The following is a 16071-nucleotide window of genomic DNA, read 5'->3' as shown; positions in this document are numbered from 1 at the left end:
CCCACTATCTCATCTGCCTCCTCCTGGATCAATGTATCCGTCCATTGTGTCCTCAAGTCATCGGTAGTGTCTTGTGTTGGAGGTGTTGCAGCGCGGACTGACAACCTACTTCTTCTTTGCTGCTCGGCCCGGGACTTGGCCCTGGAGCTGGGCATTGTTGTCCAGATCTGTTTTGGAGACGAAGCACAGTCTGTCAGTAATAAATTCATTTCAAAACAAAACTTTTGCAGATTTTGAAGACTTCAGAGAAGTAGTTGTTAAATGAGCTCATATTAATACCTCGGCTCCATAAAATCACCACAGATTTAATAGTTGTAGTAATAGAAAAACCCACAGTTTATGTGTAAAGAAGGTATACTAAAGGTACCCAAAGTATGCTGCTAAATCCAGCCCCACACCACACAGGAAGACCAGCAGATTGGGATCATCTGAGTGGTTTCTGTGGAATGATTTCATACAGGGACGTGTTTATGTCAAGACGTTATGCTATCTGGAAGACGGGGGCCCGTTAGGACACACAGTAGAGATCGGCCAGCTTTTACAACTGCAAAACATCAATGTAAACAAGCACAAGCTGAATGTGTATTCATCTCTAATGATACAATATAGTAAGTATCATATAGAAATCACACGTATGCATTTTATCTTTCTTTGGTTACTGTGTTGTCGGGGAACATTTATATGCAATTATGGGGATAACGCATAAAACAAATCATGCCTTTTTCCTACCACACGTCACAGTAAACTTTATGTTTAACGACGGTAAAAGTAGAAAACATGCCACCAGTCGATGGCAACACCCTCGTCTGCAGTCTAGTTTGTTATACGAAAACTAATATGCTGTCAAAATCTTGAATATTCAAAACGTGTTTGCTTTACCGTCGCTTTTCTTCTTCGTGTGTTTCGTGTGGTCTCCCGTTGCTCAGCAACCAGGCACGCAGAGGTGACGTAATACGTCGGGGCTCCGTTGTCTATGGCTGCGGTGGACGCGAAGGTAATCCTATTGCAGAAAAGTGTGTCGCTCGCATCAACTTTATCTTTAAAAATCGGCCACGACGGGACCAAATGGCGACAGAGCTGCATCATCTGTAGCTCAAAGTAAAGGTACGAGCACCCTATCTCGCAATTCTCCTCTGTTTTATGGTGATTGCTGTTCGTTCCTAGCTTGCGGCTAACCATATTGAATTCTTTAGCGTTCCGATGTTTTTTTGTTGTTGTTTTTTTACGACTCCGCTGACTTTGAGTATCCGGTGATACATGCTTCTTTCCTCCAGCCCCAAACAAGCTGCATCACCATTGGAGACAATAGTTTTCACGAAAACCGCGCCATGTATCACAAAGAGAAGAGCGTCCAGATCAAAAACAGCGCGTCGGCGCTGTACAACAACCTGAGCGTGCTGCGGATCGCCCCCAGGCAGCTCACCTACTTCACCGTGGTCCACGCCAATGTGGTCAACATGGTCAGCGCGTCCTGGGACGGACTCAACTACTCCCACCGCCAGCTGCAGTCCAAAGAGCCCAATGTGGCCACCAGCACGTCGCTCATCATGCAGGTCGGGCCACTGTGTCTGTGTGGGACCTCTGTCCATGTCCCTTCCATTCACCATGTTCAAAACTAGTTTTTGTGCGCATGTGTCCTGTTAGTTTGCCATTAGCTGGCAAGATGAACTAAAATGTTCCAAAATCTGGGGATTATCTTTGAAAGTGTTTGGGAGATTATACACTGTTTCCACACTCTCTGTTCTTACATGGATTTATATTGATATTGAAATGTAATGTCTATTTTTGTAATCTTTTTGAAACAGGCTGCATTTTGTGTCCTCCCGTCTCGTGAGCTGCTGGTGGTGACTTCTCAGAAAGGCATTCAGGTGAGTGTTTGCATTTTCCATGTTTCTGCTGTCTCAAAGGGGATACTTTTGGAGGAGGCACTGATATATCTGCTACTGGTTCACTTACGTACTGCAGTCACTTACTTTAAAGAAAAATGATCTATATCTAAATCTATATCCTTGAATAAGAAAAATATAAACAAGTATATCTTTTCTGTTTTTATTCTTATAAATCTATTGTCATAGATGTATGAGTCTGATGGTTCCATCATGGTGTACTGGCATGCATTGGATACTCCGGAAACGCCGACAGGTAATTTTTGCTACACTTCAATTTCAGGTGAACTAGACACTAGGAGCTGGATCTTTCTAACTTGGTCTCATGAATGTTTGATGAAGTGTTGAATGTACCATATGTAATGTACTTTGTTGCCCCAGTGTCTGCAGAGTTGATCAAGTCTCAAAACATAAAATATAAAAAGGAAGGGCCCATCATTTTACTAAAATGGACCGTTTTCAGAGCATACAAAAATGACTTCAGCATAGTGTCACAGGGTCTCTTTGCTCTCATTCATTCAAACCCCACACACGAATCAAAGTCATGTTATTGTGACGTGACTATTGTAAAACTCGACACTTGTGTGAGAGAGAAATTATTAATCAGCTCGCAGATACTCAGAAACCTTGTTTGTGTTGCAGAACAGGCGGTGTTCGCTCGAGGGATATCAGCAGTGTGGGAGAATTATATTTGTGTGGGTAAGTATTGAGAAAAATATGCTTCATGGATCATATGCACTGAGTATTACCCTACCATCTCTTTGTGTAGGGGTTTCTTCTGGTGCAATTCTGGTGTTTGACGTCCCCAGCAAAGGAAGTAACATTACCTTGTCCGAGGTTCTCGAGGAGCATAAGGAGTCCATCACTGATATGGCGTCGGAGTGCTCAGGCAGCCAGGTACGTTGGGCGTGTTGCCTACAATCTTGTCTGAAATGTTGTGGATACAGGACTGAACGGACGCTTCCACGAATGTCAGACTATCTCAATAAATGATTACTTTATGTAATACTTCTCGGAAGTACAACCACTCCATGAATTACATAATCCCATCCCACTTTGTTGCGGTCTCTTGTCCTTTCAGGAGTGCATAGCTAATCTGGTCACTGCAGACGATGGGGGTAACCTCTATGTGTGGAAGTCTGGGGAGGAATTTCAGTTACTCAACAAGATCCCTGGTTTTGAGTAAGGACTTGAATGTTTTTTATTTTTTTATTTTGGTGTATGTACTAGTTAAAAACATATAATATCGTCAGAGTCTACAAGTAGTGACCAGGTGACCCTGACTTTGTCACTTTGACTTTCTCTGTAGTATCTCTGTTCATAAATAGTTGTTCTGGTCAAGTTCTATGTATGATAGCCTCGTTCCATTTCTCGTCCCTCCGTAATAAAATGACTATTATCTTCTCTTTTTATTCCCTGACGACATCGGTTCGTCCCTGTCCTTTGCTGTTGTCAGTATGAGCTGCTCATCTGTCAAGTTGTGGAAAGGCACGGTGGTGGCGGGTTACGGCACAGGCCAGATTCGTCTCTATGAGGCAGTGACGGGAATTCTGCACGCCGAGGTCAACGCTCATGCTCGTTGGATATATTCACTGGACATTGCTCCTTTTTCTGGACTGGTATGTTCTATCTTTTTTTCTTTTTCCATAGACTGGTCTATTCTACCAAACACATCTATTCAAGATAGATGCTCTATCAGGAATTTGCTCCATTCTGCTCTTATTTCTTTTGCCAAATCAAATGACATGTTCAATATTCTGACATAATTAAGTGTAAATCATAACCATAACTTATTTTCGAGCTTAACTTCTCGCATCTAAACGATGTCCATCTCTTTGTGTAATGAAGCTTTTGTCTGCTGCTGAGGACTCTCTGGTCAGAGTGTGGCATCTGTCTATGACCCCTGAGACCAACACTGTGGAGGTAATTGGGTTTAAGGCTAAACATGTGTTTTTCTTGATATTTGAGCCTGACATATTAACTTATCACATTATTGTTGTCCTGTTCTTAATTTAATCCTCACTGATTTGTTTTTTCCTTCTTCAAGGTGGCTCATTTGCATAACGAGTGTGTGACAGACACCCAAATCTGTGGCGCCAAGTTCTGTGATGGTGACGGTTATGCCTTTGCAGTGACGGGTTATGACCTGAGTGAGATTATCCGTTATGTACAGTCATAGGATTTTGCTTTCATTGAATCTTCAATGTATGAGTGTAAATTTAATATATGGATTTTTGTATATTTGGTATAATGGACATAGTCTACTTTTGAGAGATTTGTGGCACTTCTCTATGTATCTCTATGTATTCTCTATAAAGCGCTAAAACAAGATAAGCAAACAACGGAATGTGTTGCGTGTTTCTGTGTATAATATTACAGGACATGTGTGAGACTATAGTCTATTTTTCCCCCTCTCAGGTTTAATTATCATTTCAACAATCTGCACCAGTGCAGAATCCTGTATTAAACAGGTGCAACACTAGATGGGGCTGTACGTTAAACATTTCGAGCGGACACTTCGAGTGTAATTACAAACTAAGTTCACTGGAGAGCAGTGCAGAGTAGCCTTATGCACAGGAAACAGACTCTTGCAGACAATCATTGTTAGGGTAGCATGATACGTGCAGCTTACAGGATGCCAGAGGTAAATATGGGCATATCACAGAGGGAGGTCAAGCATTTTGACTTTATTGTTTTGGAGCATTTCTTATATGTGCTCCAATGCAACACAGTTTATTTGTCCCAAATGCACAAGTCTTATTGTGCCGCATTTCAGATTGTACTATATTTTAAAGTCCTATTGCTGCCTGTACACTGACACATACAACAGTAACCCTTTCTGTGAGCAAATCCAAGCGACTTCCAATCAATATCTTAGTTTCTGTGAAAAACAACTAAATGCCAAAATGTACATGAGAGAGATTACGTGGCAGTTCCGTGCCTTTGCTGTGAGACAAATTTTGCACATGATAGTTTTTCGGCCACATAAGGCAACCAGGTATCATAATCCCACCTTATCGTGACAAGATAAGAAAAATGAGGTCAGTGAGGAATTGTGTGCTATTTGTCCATCAAGGACTAAGCATGTATTAAATCCCGTAGTTCTAGTCTTTTCTGGTTTGCAGTCAACACTGGTCACATAACATCAGCTGACAAGACTGTTTTGAACCCACACACATGGCGAGTTATGTAACTTAACTTTGGTAGGTACCAAATGACACTCATACTAAGGATTTGGCCGGGTCAAACGGAAAACATGAACACTCGCTGCAATGATCTGAATAGGCATAATCTTCAATGGAATCAATATTTGGATATTTTTTTGTTTTTTTTCTTTCAATATGTGAAGTTGGGTAATGCTGTGCAGCTTCCCAAAGCAGAGACAGTACATTGGCTGTAGAGGGACAGCAAAGAAGTAAACTGTCAATATGAGGTGCCAAATGACATAGACACTGAGATTACATAACTTAGTGGAAAAGTGCAAAGGGACAGAAAGGTCGGTCAAAAGAGATCCGTGTAATAAGTGGAGGATTCAGAGACCAGAGATTTATAGATCACAGCAGGAGAGACTGTTTGAGAACGAGCCTAAGGGAGGAAAGTGAGAATAAGACAATTATTTACAGGGAGAGAAGGCATGGGAGACAAACAACAGCAGTCGTTTATTCCTTTGTAACTAAGTCAATACTGCTGTGTGACTCTGGTCCCATACACAGCCTCAGGGCCACTCATGCTGTGTACTGTCACAGTACTTGTCAATAGTTGGCTCTTAGGTGTTACACACAGCTGAGCACACAATGTTGGGGAGGTCGAACCTCAACATGAGCTTTTTCCCGGACATGAATGCACCTATATGTGGATTATGTGTCTCATATGAATATAATCAGAGCTAAGGTCTACCAGTCATATTCTCTTGCAGACACTTTAATATCATTTATGAATGAGAGTGACAAGACAAAAATAGATTCTGCAAGACCGTCAGAATAAAAAGTCAGAAGGTGTCAGTCACAGTAATTTGTTCCAGAGTCACAAGACGTCACTGTGGTGTGATTGGGGCACCTGTCTTTTCTTCAGCTCATCAACTTTCCTGGTGTGTGTTCGGAGTCTCACACTCTGAATAATGAACGTGAATAACCAACAAGACATGTTTGTTCAGTGCATAGCCCAAACTGTCCTTGAGTTTCGACCAAGCCCGGTTCCTTAAATGCTAAATCACAATAGGAGTAGATCCATCAAGGGCAGCGGTGACCTTATACTGCATGTTAGCAGGTGCAGGAAATATTTCTCTGTAGGAGTGTTCCAGGATATACAACACAAATATGTTTTTATCCTTTTGTTTGTGTGCTTCTTCGTTATTCTGGTTGAGATGGAGCAATTTATCCCTTTGCCTGTTCAGCCTTGAGGCAGCTGCCTGGGCCTGTGTCACTAAGCCTGCTGGGATAGAGCCCCGCCGAGGGGGATGAGGAGAGTAAAGCCCCTCCAGCTTGCAGCCACAGACAGACCAGCACTCTGACGGAGCAATCAGGAAAACCAGCTCCTGCAGACGTGCGGTATAAATAGGTATCCCATTTTCAACACAGTAAAATGGGAAAGAGGAAGCACTCCAAACCTACAGATCTGAAGAACTGCCACTGCTTTCTGACTGACGTGAGGATGCACGTGTTGCAGTCAGAAAAAGAGCCGAGCCAGAAGTAGGTCAAGTCTCATTTGCAACTGAAACCCAAGTACAACCCGTCTGTTTCATGTTGTGTATAATAATATGAATAAATACAGAACTGGGTGAAAGTTTTGGGCACAAAAACAGAATCCTGCAATAGACAACAAGACCCTAATGAAGCTCCGATCAGTCAGAGTGGGACTGGATGAGCTGTCCCACACCCCTACTTTATATGAAGAAACTGTGTAATTTACAAAGATGCTTGAAGCAGCTTACAAGATGAGTGTGTTAACAAAGATGAAAATGTATACACATTTATTTTAGTCTAAAGTGGACAAAGTAATGTTTTTTTTTGTGTTTGGTGGATTAGTTTCTTTGTTGTATCTTGGTAAGAAAGCTTTATTTCCCTTTTAAATGCTGACATATTTGTAAAGAACATGAATTTGTGAATTTGTGGAGTCGTGGAGTTGGATTTTTGAGCATTGTCCATTAAGTACATCTTTTTTCTTTTTTGCCAGCTAAACTGTTTATTCCACAAATGCATGTCCATTTAATGGTGAATAATATATATTTACTGTCAAAAATCACTATTACAACAAAGAAAATATCTAGCAAACACAAATGTGCATAGTTTGTAAAAAGCAGTAGAGAAGTTAACAGCTATATTTCTTATTATGTAAAATGATGGACATTTAGAAACAAAAACTTAAGGCTTGAGTATTGATAATGTGGTTGATTTACTGTGTTTGTTCTGATATTGAACAGAAACATCGGTGGACATATACTGAATGATGAATCACTGGTTCAAACTGGTGATTATATATATATATATATATATATATATATATATATATATATATATATATATATATATATATTGTATGCCTTATTATATAAGGCATACATCAAGTAATATATCATTATTTGAATTTAATGATTTATTTCAATGCTTCATGTCAGCACCATAATCGAATGGTATGCCGCAGGCAAAATATCCACAAATACTGTAAGCCAAAGACAGGTGACTCAAGTTTGCCCCCCAAAAAAAAGGTGTGTAAAGCTAATTTTAACGTGATGATTACCCCAGTTGGCATGTGGAGGGACTGGACTAACCTGCAAATACATTAGAAATATGCTGACAGATGAAAAGTGAGGCGGTTTACAAAAGAATGAAGTCGTGACAGTACTCCAATGACAAAAAAAAGGGTGGATAGAGGTGCAGCAGGATAGATTTGTTTCTGTGCAACAAACTAAACCACAGTAAAGCCAAACAAGCCACCCATATCTGTGGCCACAACCTCTGCTCATTACTTGACTTTACCATGTACAGCCACACCCGACATGTCATGCCAAGACAATCCGCCCTTCTTGTCTGTGTGGGCCTTTTGATTTTTGTGGAAACGTCTAAACACGCTGTCAAGATTGACTCATGGATCCCAAAAGTTCTCCGGAAATCATAACAGAGCCCAAGGCCGAAAGAAAGATTTGACTTCTTATTCACTACTTTGCTAAATATATGATCCACTTATTTCTGATTCACTCAATATGTTAAAACCTTTAAATACTTCACTTTACTATTTGGTAAGATATTAATTTCTTCTTGTTTTGCAATTTTAAAGTCACAAAACTTCATCTTCAGTCACATGCTGCATATTTTCAAAGTGATCCTGCTCCAACACATCTGACCTATCAACATGCAGCTCGGAGATCTCGCAGCTTACATGCAGGTGTTTTGACATACATCAACAAAACGGGCACCAATAGAAAACCCACCAAAGCACAGGAGGAACATGCAAATTCCACTCAGAATGGCTATGGTTTGAACCGCATCTCCTCGCTCGGAGGTCGCAGTGCCAGTCACTTCACTATCTTGTGGCCTTGCCCAAGATAGTTAAACAACTGATTGAGAGAATACCAGGAGACAACAGGCACTGGAGAATCATTCTGTGACAGGAGAGTCCAGTGTGGAGCCACATTTAGAGGAAAAACCCTACTAAATTAGCATACTCAGATTTGCTGTAACTTTTACTATCAGGTTAACTGGGGAAGCTTTGAATTACCTTGGAATCCCAATTTTACCTATTTTCACAGCTATTTTAGTATTATTTATTTTTAAAAAGGGGGGCAGCATATACAGTGGTAGGGAGATACTGACTGTTTAGGTATACAACTGTGATTACTTAGCTATTTCTTTGATCTCTCTCTCTCTCTCTCTCTCGAACACACACACACACACACACACACACACACACACACACACACACACACACACACACACACACACACACACACACACACACACACACACACACACACAGACTTGCATATCCTCAGTTACGTCATTTGGAGGCAGTGGGACTTAAATGCATTAGATTAGAGTAAAATAAACATGATCAGACGCTGCCATCTGCACTGGGATGGCATGGTTGCCTAGCACTGGGCATTGTTTGGTTTCTGACACACTGAAGTGCTGATGCATGTGTGTGTGTGGGTGTGTTTGTGTGTGTGTGTGTGTGTGTGTGTGTGTGTGTGTGTGTGTGTGTGTGTGTGTGTGTGTGTGTGTGTGTGTGTGTGTGTGTGTGTGTGTGTGTGTGTGTGTGGGTGTGTGTGTGTGTGTGTGTATGTGCTTGTGTGTGCAGATGGAACCTTTCAAATGATGATGGATTCATTTTCCAGACAGTCTTCAAAGTAAAGTCTTGTCTTATTTGAGTCACTATGTGATTGTATCGACATTCACTGTTAATGTTTATGAACATGTAACATGTTTACTTTTACAAAATAAATCTCTGTCATAATGAGTATCACTATTATGGGTAGCTTTTTAAAAAAATTTTTTTTTTTTTACAATGTTTCACACTTTGAAATAACATTTAAATTAATAAATAAACCAGACTGTATGACCATGAGAATCCTGTGCTGAATGCTGAAATTGTTAACACAAAACTAGTCAGTTTCAGACCTTTTCACCATGAGAATGATGAAAATCTGCCTGATCACTTGTAATTCCCAGGCACTCTTTCTTTCACACGTTAACACACCTCTCATTACCGCTAGTGTGTGGGTGAAACGTACTGAGACTCAAAATAGAGTCACAGCAATAATAACGGCAATATCCTGGCAACCCCTTATCATTGTGCTCTGTCAGTGAGGCTGCTAATGGGGTTAATATGAAAGAGACGAATAGGTGTCTTCGGGACACAACCTGAACTCAGAACAAATAAACATCTCCATGGAACATCAGGTTACACAACTTCCTTGTCTCGATGTGCAAACATGTTTGTGTAAGTTCATGCATTTCGTATCAACATTTTTTTTTTTTTTTTTTTCAGATTTCCAGGAAAATGTTTTCATTTTTTGGTGCTTTCACAGTCCCACTGCACAGAACGAAGCCTCACATTGTTGATGCACGTTATTGTTTTCTGTTAGAAAATGTGAAATGCTAGATTTCTTGTGTTTATATATATATATTTATTTTGCAGTCCCTTTTAAAAACCCTTCTTGGTTTTCAATGTTGGTATTGCTCATAGCAATAGTTGTCTGTACTGCTTTTTTGAACTCAGGGGTGCAGTCAATCCCACCTGACTTTGAAAAGATTGAGAACATGCAAACTGACACATAAAGCCCAGAATCCCATCAGAGATAATCCACAGAGCGAACTCACCGCTACAACACCAGCAACTGATGGCTGTTTCCATTCTTTGTTTTTGGTCCATTTTCACAGCAGTCGATTATTGACCTTCTTTATCTGAGACATTGCGCAGTATTAATGTGTTTGCACCATAAATACACAGATAATAAATGTCTGGCATCCACACCTTTATAACCATCAACAGCTGAAGACCTATAAATGTGGAGTCCAAGTGGTGTAAATTTTAACAGTTCTGCTTATTCAAACTGAATTTATTGCATGTGACCTCAAACCCCCGAATAAGTGATTCAAACTGTCACTGTGAAGTTTTGTACTTTGTCCACACATATAAAACTACACAGAAATGCTCTGCCGTGAAAGATTGAAGATGTTTTTTTTTGCCTCAGTGTCTTACTATTAACCAACCGAACTGCAAATACAGACGGGCGTCATCAGGCTTATTATTAGAAAATTAAAAGCTGCCGGTGAGCTTCTGCCTTCAGCTGTGCTTCTCTGTTAGCTCAGTACCTTTCCTCTCTACCAATCTGTTCTCCTGCCTGCCAGTGAGGACACAGCAAACGATGTGTGATTAAACACAAAGTGGTAAATGAAGCAAAAGTACAAACACTGCAATCTGCTTGTTTGCTCTGAGAAAACTGTTAGCTCTCAGTGAAACACGCCGTGACCCACTCACCCGTCCATTAAGGATAGTCACTCCTTTTCCGCGTGCCTGGGGGGATCGATCGAGAGGGAAAGTCAGGCACCTCTGAGAAAAGACACCATATGGTCCTCATGCTTGGACAAGAATTTACGAAACCGTTATAGGTGTTTTTCCTCTTTCCCCCAACCCTTGCATGAACACAAACTTGTGATCACTTATTATAATTTTTAATTAGAGCCACGAGCACAACAATCACAGAGACTGGAAAACCCAAGAATAAAAGGCCCTGTGGATCGCGTTTTTCAAATCTCTAGGTCCCTGTTGAGCGTCATAAGTCGGTAAACAAGAAGTACTTGGAGAGAGACAGAGACAGAGAGAGAGAGAGAGAGAGAGAGAGAGAGAGAGAGAGAGAGAGAGAGAGAGAGAGAGAAAGAGAGGGATGGAGATGGGAGTGAAAGATGAGGAGGAACACAGAGACAGATGGAGGGAAAGAAAAGGAAAAAGAGCAGAAAACAGTTAAGATTTCGTCTGGAAAATGTAGTCAATGGATGTCGGGGCACAGGCATCGGCGCTCATCCCTGTTTCCATGGCGACCCGAATGTGCTGTCAATGCAGTGACGCCGGTCAGGAGCGTTGCGCTGCAGCCGTGCTGACATGAGCCACACGTGCCAATGCCCAGCTGACAGCACTGAGCATACGCCCGAGCCTATTCATAGCACCTAAGTGACGCGCTGGAGGGACACAGGCAGCCTGCACTGTGGGCCAAGGAGGCCAGGTGCCCAAAATTGGATGAAAACTGGCTCCGGATGAGATTGCACCCCTTGTTGGAGGGTGGATAGATGAATAGAGAGAGCGAGGGATTAACGCGTTGCAGGGGTTATGTCACTCTCCCTCTCTGATCTTTGTCCATGCTGACAAAGTGACACCTGGCGCCTCAGTTATCAGGAAGAATTATACAAATCCCTGCTTTTTTTCTTCTTCTCAGGCCTGTGAAATCATGCCCATGAACGCAGCATATATGAGAACCAACGCCACATCCGTAACTAGTGAATGTAAGCTCAAGCAGAGGAGATAAGGTCAACAGAGGTCAAGTATACAATCGTTGGGCAGCTCCGGCCTTGTGAGAATCCTTCTGTAAACTGATGAAAATGTCAAATAAACCTCTTTTAAAATCGGAAAAAACAGCGAGGGCAAAGTTCAGCTGATTGACTAATTTATAACCTGTTTCTTTTTTCAACGTCATGCATAGAAACACATTAATTGAGTTGTTTACAAACACGTTCCACATTTATTATACTCCTTCACTCGGTTTGCGAGACTTTTATTTCCGAGTGAGCGGCAACTACAGTTGCTGGTGTGCACATCTATGGGAACTGTTATGGGATTTTGTGAGACAGAGCCTATAAAAATACAAATTAACATTTGACCTTAGAGAACTAAACACAACCTCATGAAAAAATAATAAAGTTGCCTTTCTTATAAAGGAAATAAATAAATATTAAGTGCATCTCTGGTACATGTCAATATCAACTTATACATCTTCAGAAGAATCAAGGTCTCAGTTTTCTTATTCTCAAGTACAACAGAATTGTTTGACATGGTTTGAGAGGGAAAATCTGATTGATAGAAAACCTCAGCAACAGTATATCTTGGAAAACAATTAAGAACGTACTTGATTCATTACAACAAGTGATGAAAACATGAAATGACATGAAATTGAATCTTACAATTTATGAAGAGGATTTCTCAAAAAATGACTTTTGGGTTAAACATGGGTTTAAAACCAAGCAGCATGGCTTGTAGGTCAGTTTAATACCTTTTCTGTTATCAAATCAGACCATCACTGTTCAAATAACATTCCTTCACCAGTCAGTCTTTGCTCTGAACTTTTGGAACTAAATGTCTCTTTAACTCCTCATCAATAACTGCAACCCACAGTTAAGTCGGAATAATTTGTTTAGCCTCTGTACACGGCTGCATAAGATGCCAATTTCCCGTCACAACACACTGTGGTACATTTGGGTGTGTGTGTGTGGGGGGGTGGCTTGAAACACCAAGTCAGTGGCTCTTTTGTGAGCAATTGTTCAAGCTCAATTGGTACTTGTGTAACACTGCTTTGTCTGGGAGATCAGGCAGAAGAAAAGCAGAGGCTCTGAGGGAAAGAGAGGCTCATTGTGGTCAGTCAGCACTCAACGTTGGATGTCACTGTGGTCATTCGATGGCTGTGTCAAAGGCTATTGTTGCCCCGGACATGCAACAGTGGAGGTACAGAGTTGCTGAGTGAAATTGATCTAAGTGGGACAAAGATCATCTTTTCCTTTGTGTGCATGCGCGCGGCGAGTTGTGTATTGTTTGTTTACGTACGCCTGCATATTTGTATGTAGAATTGTTGCACCACACTGGCCAATTGTGTTTGTTTGTGGAGCTTTAGCTGAGGCAGGCCGTTCACACCTCTGGAATCAGCAGTTTGCTCCCTCAGGAGAGACAGTGACAGGACAGAGGGAGAGGTGAACATTGTGGATTGCCTATTATGCCTCTATTGTGCCCATGTGGCTGCATCAATAGTACTACAGCGGAGGCCAGTGGCAATGAAAAACTGCTGTACAAGACACTTTGAAATAAAGGTCTAGTATACATGTGTATGCCATAAAGAGAAGATGAGAAAACAAGCTCAACAAAAGACTCACACTCAACCGACTCCAGTATGGCGTGACCATCAGTATTTTCAGAATATCATGAGAATGTCAGCAGGATTCAGGAAATACAGTTATAATTTAGATAGTTGTTTTTTTTTTAAAAGTTTATTTTCTATTTTCATCTTCACTTTATTGGTCTATCCCAGCAGTACACACACCACAACTGCAGCATGTTGTTCCTCCACACGTTCATAATGCTGTTTGTGCATCAGTGTGTGTGTGTGTGTGTGTGTGTGCGCGTGCGTGTGTGTGTGTGTGTGGTGCCTCCCATGTCTTGTGGTCACAGTCGGAGGATGGTTGCCTAGGAGGACTGAGGTTGGAGCAAGTCTGGGCAGGTCACTCCGTTCCCTTCACAGGACAATAGCTGCTTCAGATGCCGGGCTGAGCAGGAGTTTTGGGGAATCTGTGAGAGATGGGGGACCTCTCACAGCCCCTCTGGAGCCTGACATTTATACTTCTGCCAAGTTCAAAATCTACACACTGAGAACAGCGTCTCATTTAAAAGGGCTGATGAAGGCTGTTGTTGATGTCCTTGACTAAGAGTGCAAATAAACAAGTCAATGTTTGAAACCTGGACCTCCACAATGTAGTAAAAACAACATTTTCATGCTCGGATTTGCTTACTTGCAATTAACTTTAATGAAAAAGTTTTAGAAAACTGATCAAATATACTTCAACCTGACCAACCAAACTATCTGAGCAAAACAGAAAACTGACAAACAAGACAGATTAAGGACTACAAGTGTCTGAGATGCCACACTGGTACTCAACAAAGTCTGTTGCTTTGTGGCTGCAAGCTGCACCACACAATGTGTGTTTTTTCTAGTCTCAAACATCCACCCTTTTAATTGCAAAGCAAACTGGGTGAGTAGTGGAAAGAATAAAAACAAAAGGTAGACAATCCTTTCAGCCGAACTTGATTTGTAAGTTGAGGAATGCAATACACACACTCACAGACCGACTGGCTTAGAAGGGTGGATTGATGTCATTATGACTCTTGGCGTTTGTATGAAGTTTTTCCTGAAGTGGCTTTTGGCAAAGCCAAAAGTTCTTCAATAACTTCCTTCTTGGTTGCTCAGCTTTATTTTCTTGCTTCATGTTTAGTCTGACTTTTCTGTTTTTTATTCAAAACTATAGTCACAGTATATATCTCTCATAATGTGGCACTTTGGGACAATGTCTCTGGTTCAAATTCAAGTCTGTGTTTGGACCTTTCTGTGTTGGGTTTGCATTTGCAAGAGGGATAGGAGGTTGTAATTTCTCTGCGCTTTCCATGTCATGGACTATTGATGATGACGATGACCAGGGTGTATCCTACTTTTACTCAGAGGTACCTTGGATCGACCTCCAGCACCCTGAGAGCCAGGACTGGATAAAGCTGGGATGTCTGTAAACCCCCTTTAATTCAAACGTGCTTCTTTAATGCAGATTCAATCATTCTAAATAAGAAAACTTTTATAATCGAAGTTGTCCTTATTGAAGGTATCTATAGAAGTCGTTCACTGGACTCTTAAACGATTTAAAATGAGTCATGCATTGTCTTTATTTAAGTATCACATAGCTTGTACAGCTGTAGCGGTGACTTGAATCAGCCACACAACTATTTATTTTTCTTAACAATATGAATTCAAATAGAAAGGTGCATTAGTCCAAATTATTTTTTGAGACTCAGACAGTGATTCAACTTAAAGGTGTAGATTCACCTAACATCCCTTAAGGCTAAATCTGAACAAACTATTTAACAACGACACATATTTATTCATTCTAATTTGTTTCAACAGGTTTCAGAAAACGTATTGGTGTTAAACAAACTAAAGACACTTCCACAAACACACAATATGAAAACAAGGAAATTCTAACCTATACAAAGTCTTTTTTTTAAGGTGTCTTTACTTAAATACAATGCATCTTCTGGCACTCGCACAGACTTCACAATGATGCAATTGAGTCTATTTTTTGTGACATCTGAGTTTCACCTGAACTCCAAACTGTGAGTCAGGGGCTTTTGCAGTCTGAGTCAACAGCTCCGGCTTCTGATGAAGTTTCCTCAGACATACGTCAACCATCCATAACCTTTATTAGTTTGGCACCATTCCTGTATGCTAGAAGGATCGTACTGTACTGTTATTTAAAACAATAATTCCCTGTTATTCAGCCTGGGTATCTCAAAGTTGCCGTTTACACATTGTGACATCAAAAGAAATACATTAGAAGGCATCCAGCGAAGTATTGTTTATTTATTTATTTATTTTTTAACATCTCAATGAATGACAGAAAACATATCCATAAGAAAGACACACATATTGGCTATTTCCTGTGATTGTCCTTTCACATGGGTGGGTAATAGTTTCACTTGAATTTACTGAGCCTCTGCTCCCTTGCATTGGCTCCCTGTCATACAAAGTATGGGCGTCAATATATTACTGTACAGTCTACAAATCTCTGAATGGTTTAAGCCCAAAATATATAGCAGATCTCCTGCTATCTTATAAGCCATCCAGACATCACAGATCATCTGAATCAATATCTTTAACGTGTCTACTTCT

General features: G+C 40.9%; 1 protein-coding gene across 1 annotated transcript; it reads left to right on the top strand.

The window, feature by feature from the left end:
• Window positions 1-964: 964 nt before the first annotated feature.
• wdr54 (WD repeat domain 54) lies at window positions 965-4228 on the top strand. The gene is made up of 10 exons (XM_080500202.1): window positions 965-1104; window positions 1275-1553; window positions 1806-1868; window positions 2076-2142; window positions 2529-2585; window positions 2656-2783; window positions 2968-3068; window positions 3343-3505; window positions 3735-3809; window positions 3934-4228. The coding sequence occupies exons 2-10, from the start codon at window positions 1329-1331 to the stop codon at window positions 4063-4065; spliced, it is 1011 nt and encodes a 336-aa protein (XP_080356328.1). The 5' UTR covers window positions 965-1104; window positions 1275-1328; the 3' UTR covers window positions 4066-4228.
• The last annotated feature ends 11843 nt before the right edge of the window (window positions 4229-16071 follow it).

This window comes from Blennius ocellaris (assembly GCF_963422515.1).
Source record: "Blennius ocellaris genome assembly, chromosome: 7".
NCBI lineage: Eukaryota > Metazoa > Chordata > Actinopteri > Blenniiformes > Blenniidae > Blennius > Blennius ocellaris.
Note: the sequence above shows the minus strand (reverse complement) of the source record. Positions and strands in the feature narration are given on the sequence as shown.

Excerpts from the sequence above, each read along its gene's own strand:
- wdr54 (XM_080500202.1), top strand. The coding sequence starts at position 1,329 with ATGTATCACAAAGAGAAGAGCGTCCAGATCAAAAACAGCGCGTCGGCG. Across the intron at positions 1,554-1,805 it reads GCACGTCGCTCATCATGCAG|GCTGCATTTTGTGTCCTCCC; the intron begins GTCGGGCCACTG and ends TTTTTGAAACAG. Across the intron at positions 1,869-2,075 it reads CTTCTCAGAAAGGCATTCAG|ATGTATGAGTCTGATGGTTC; the intron begins GTGAGTGTTTGC and ends CTATTGTCATAG.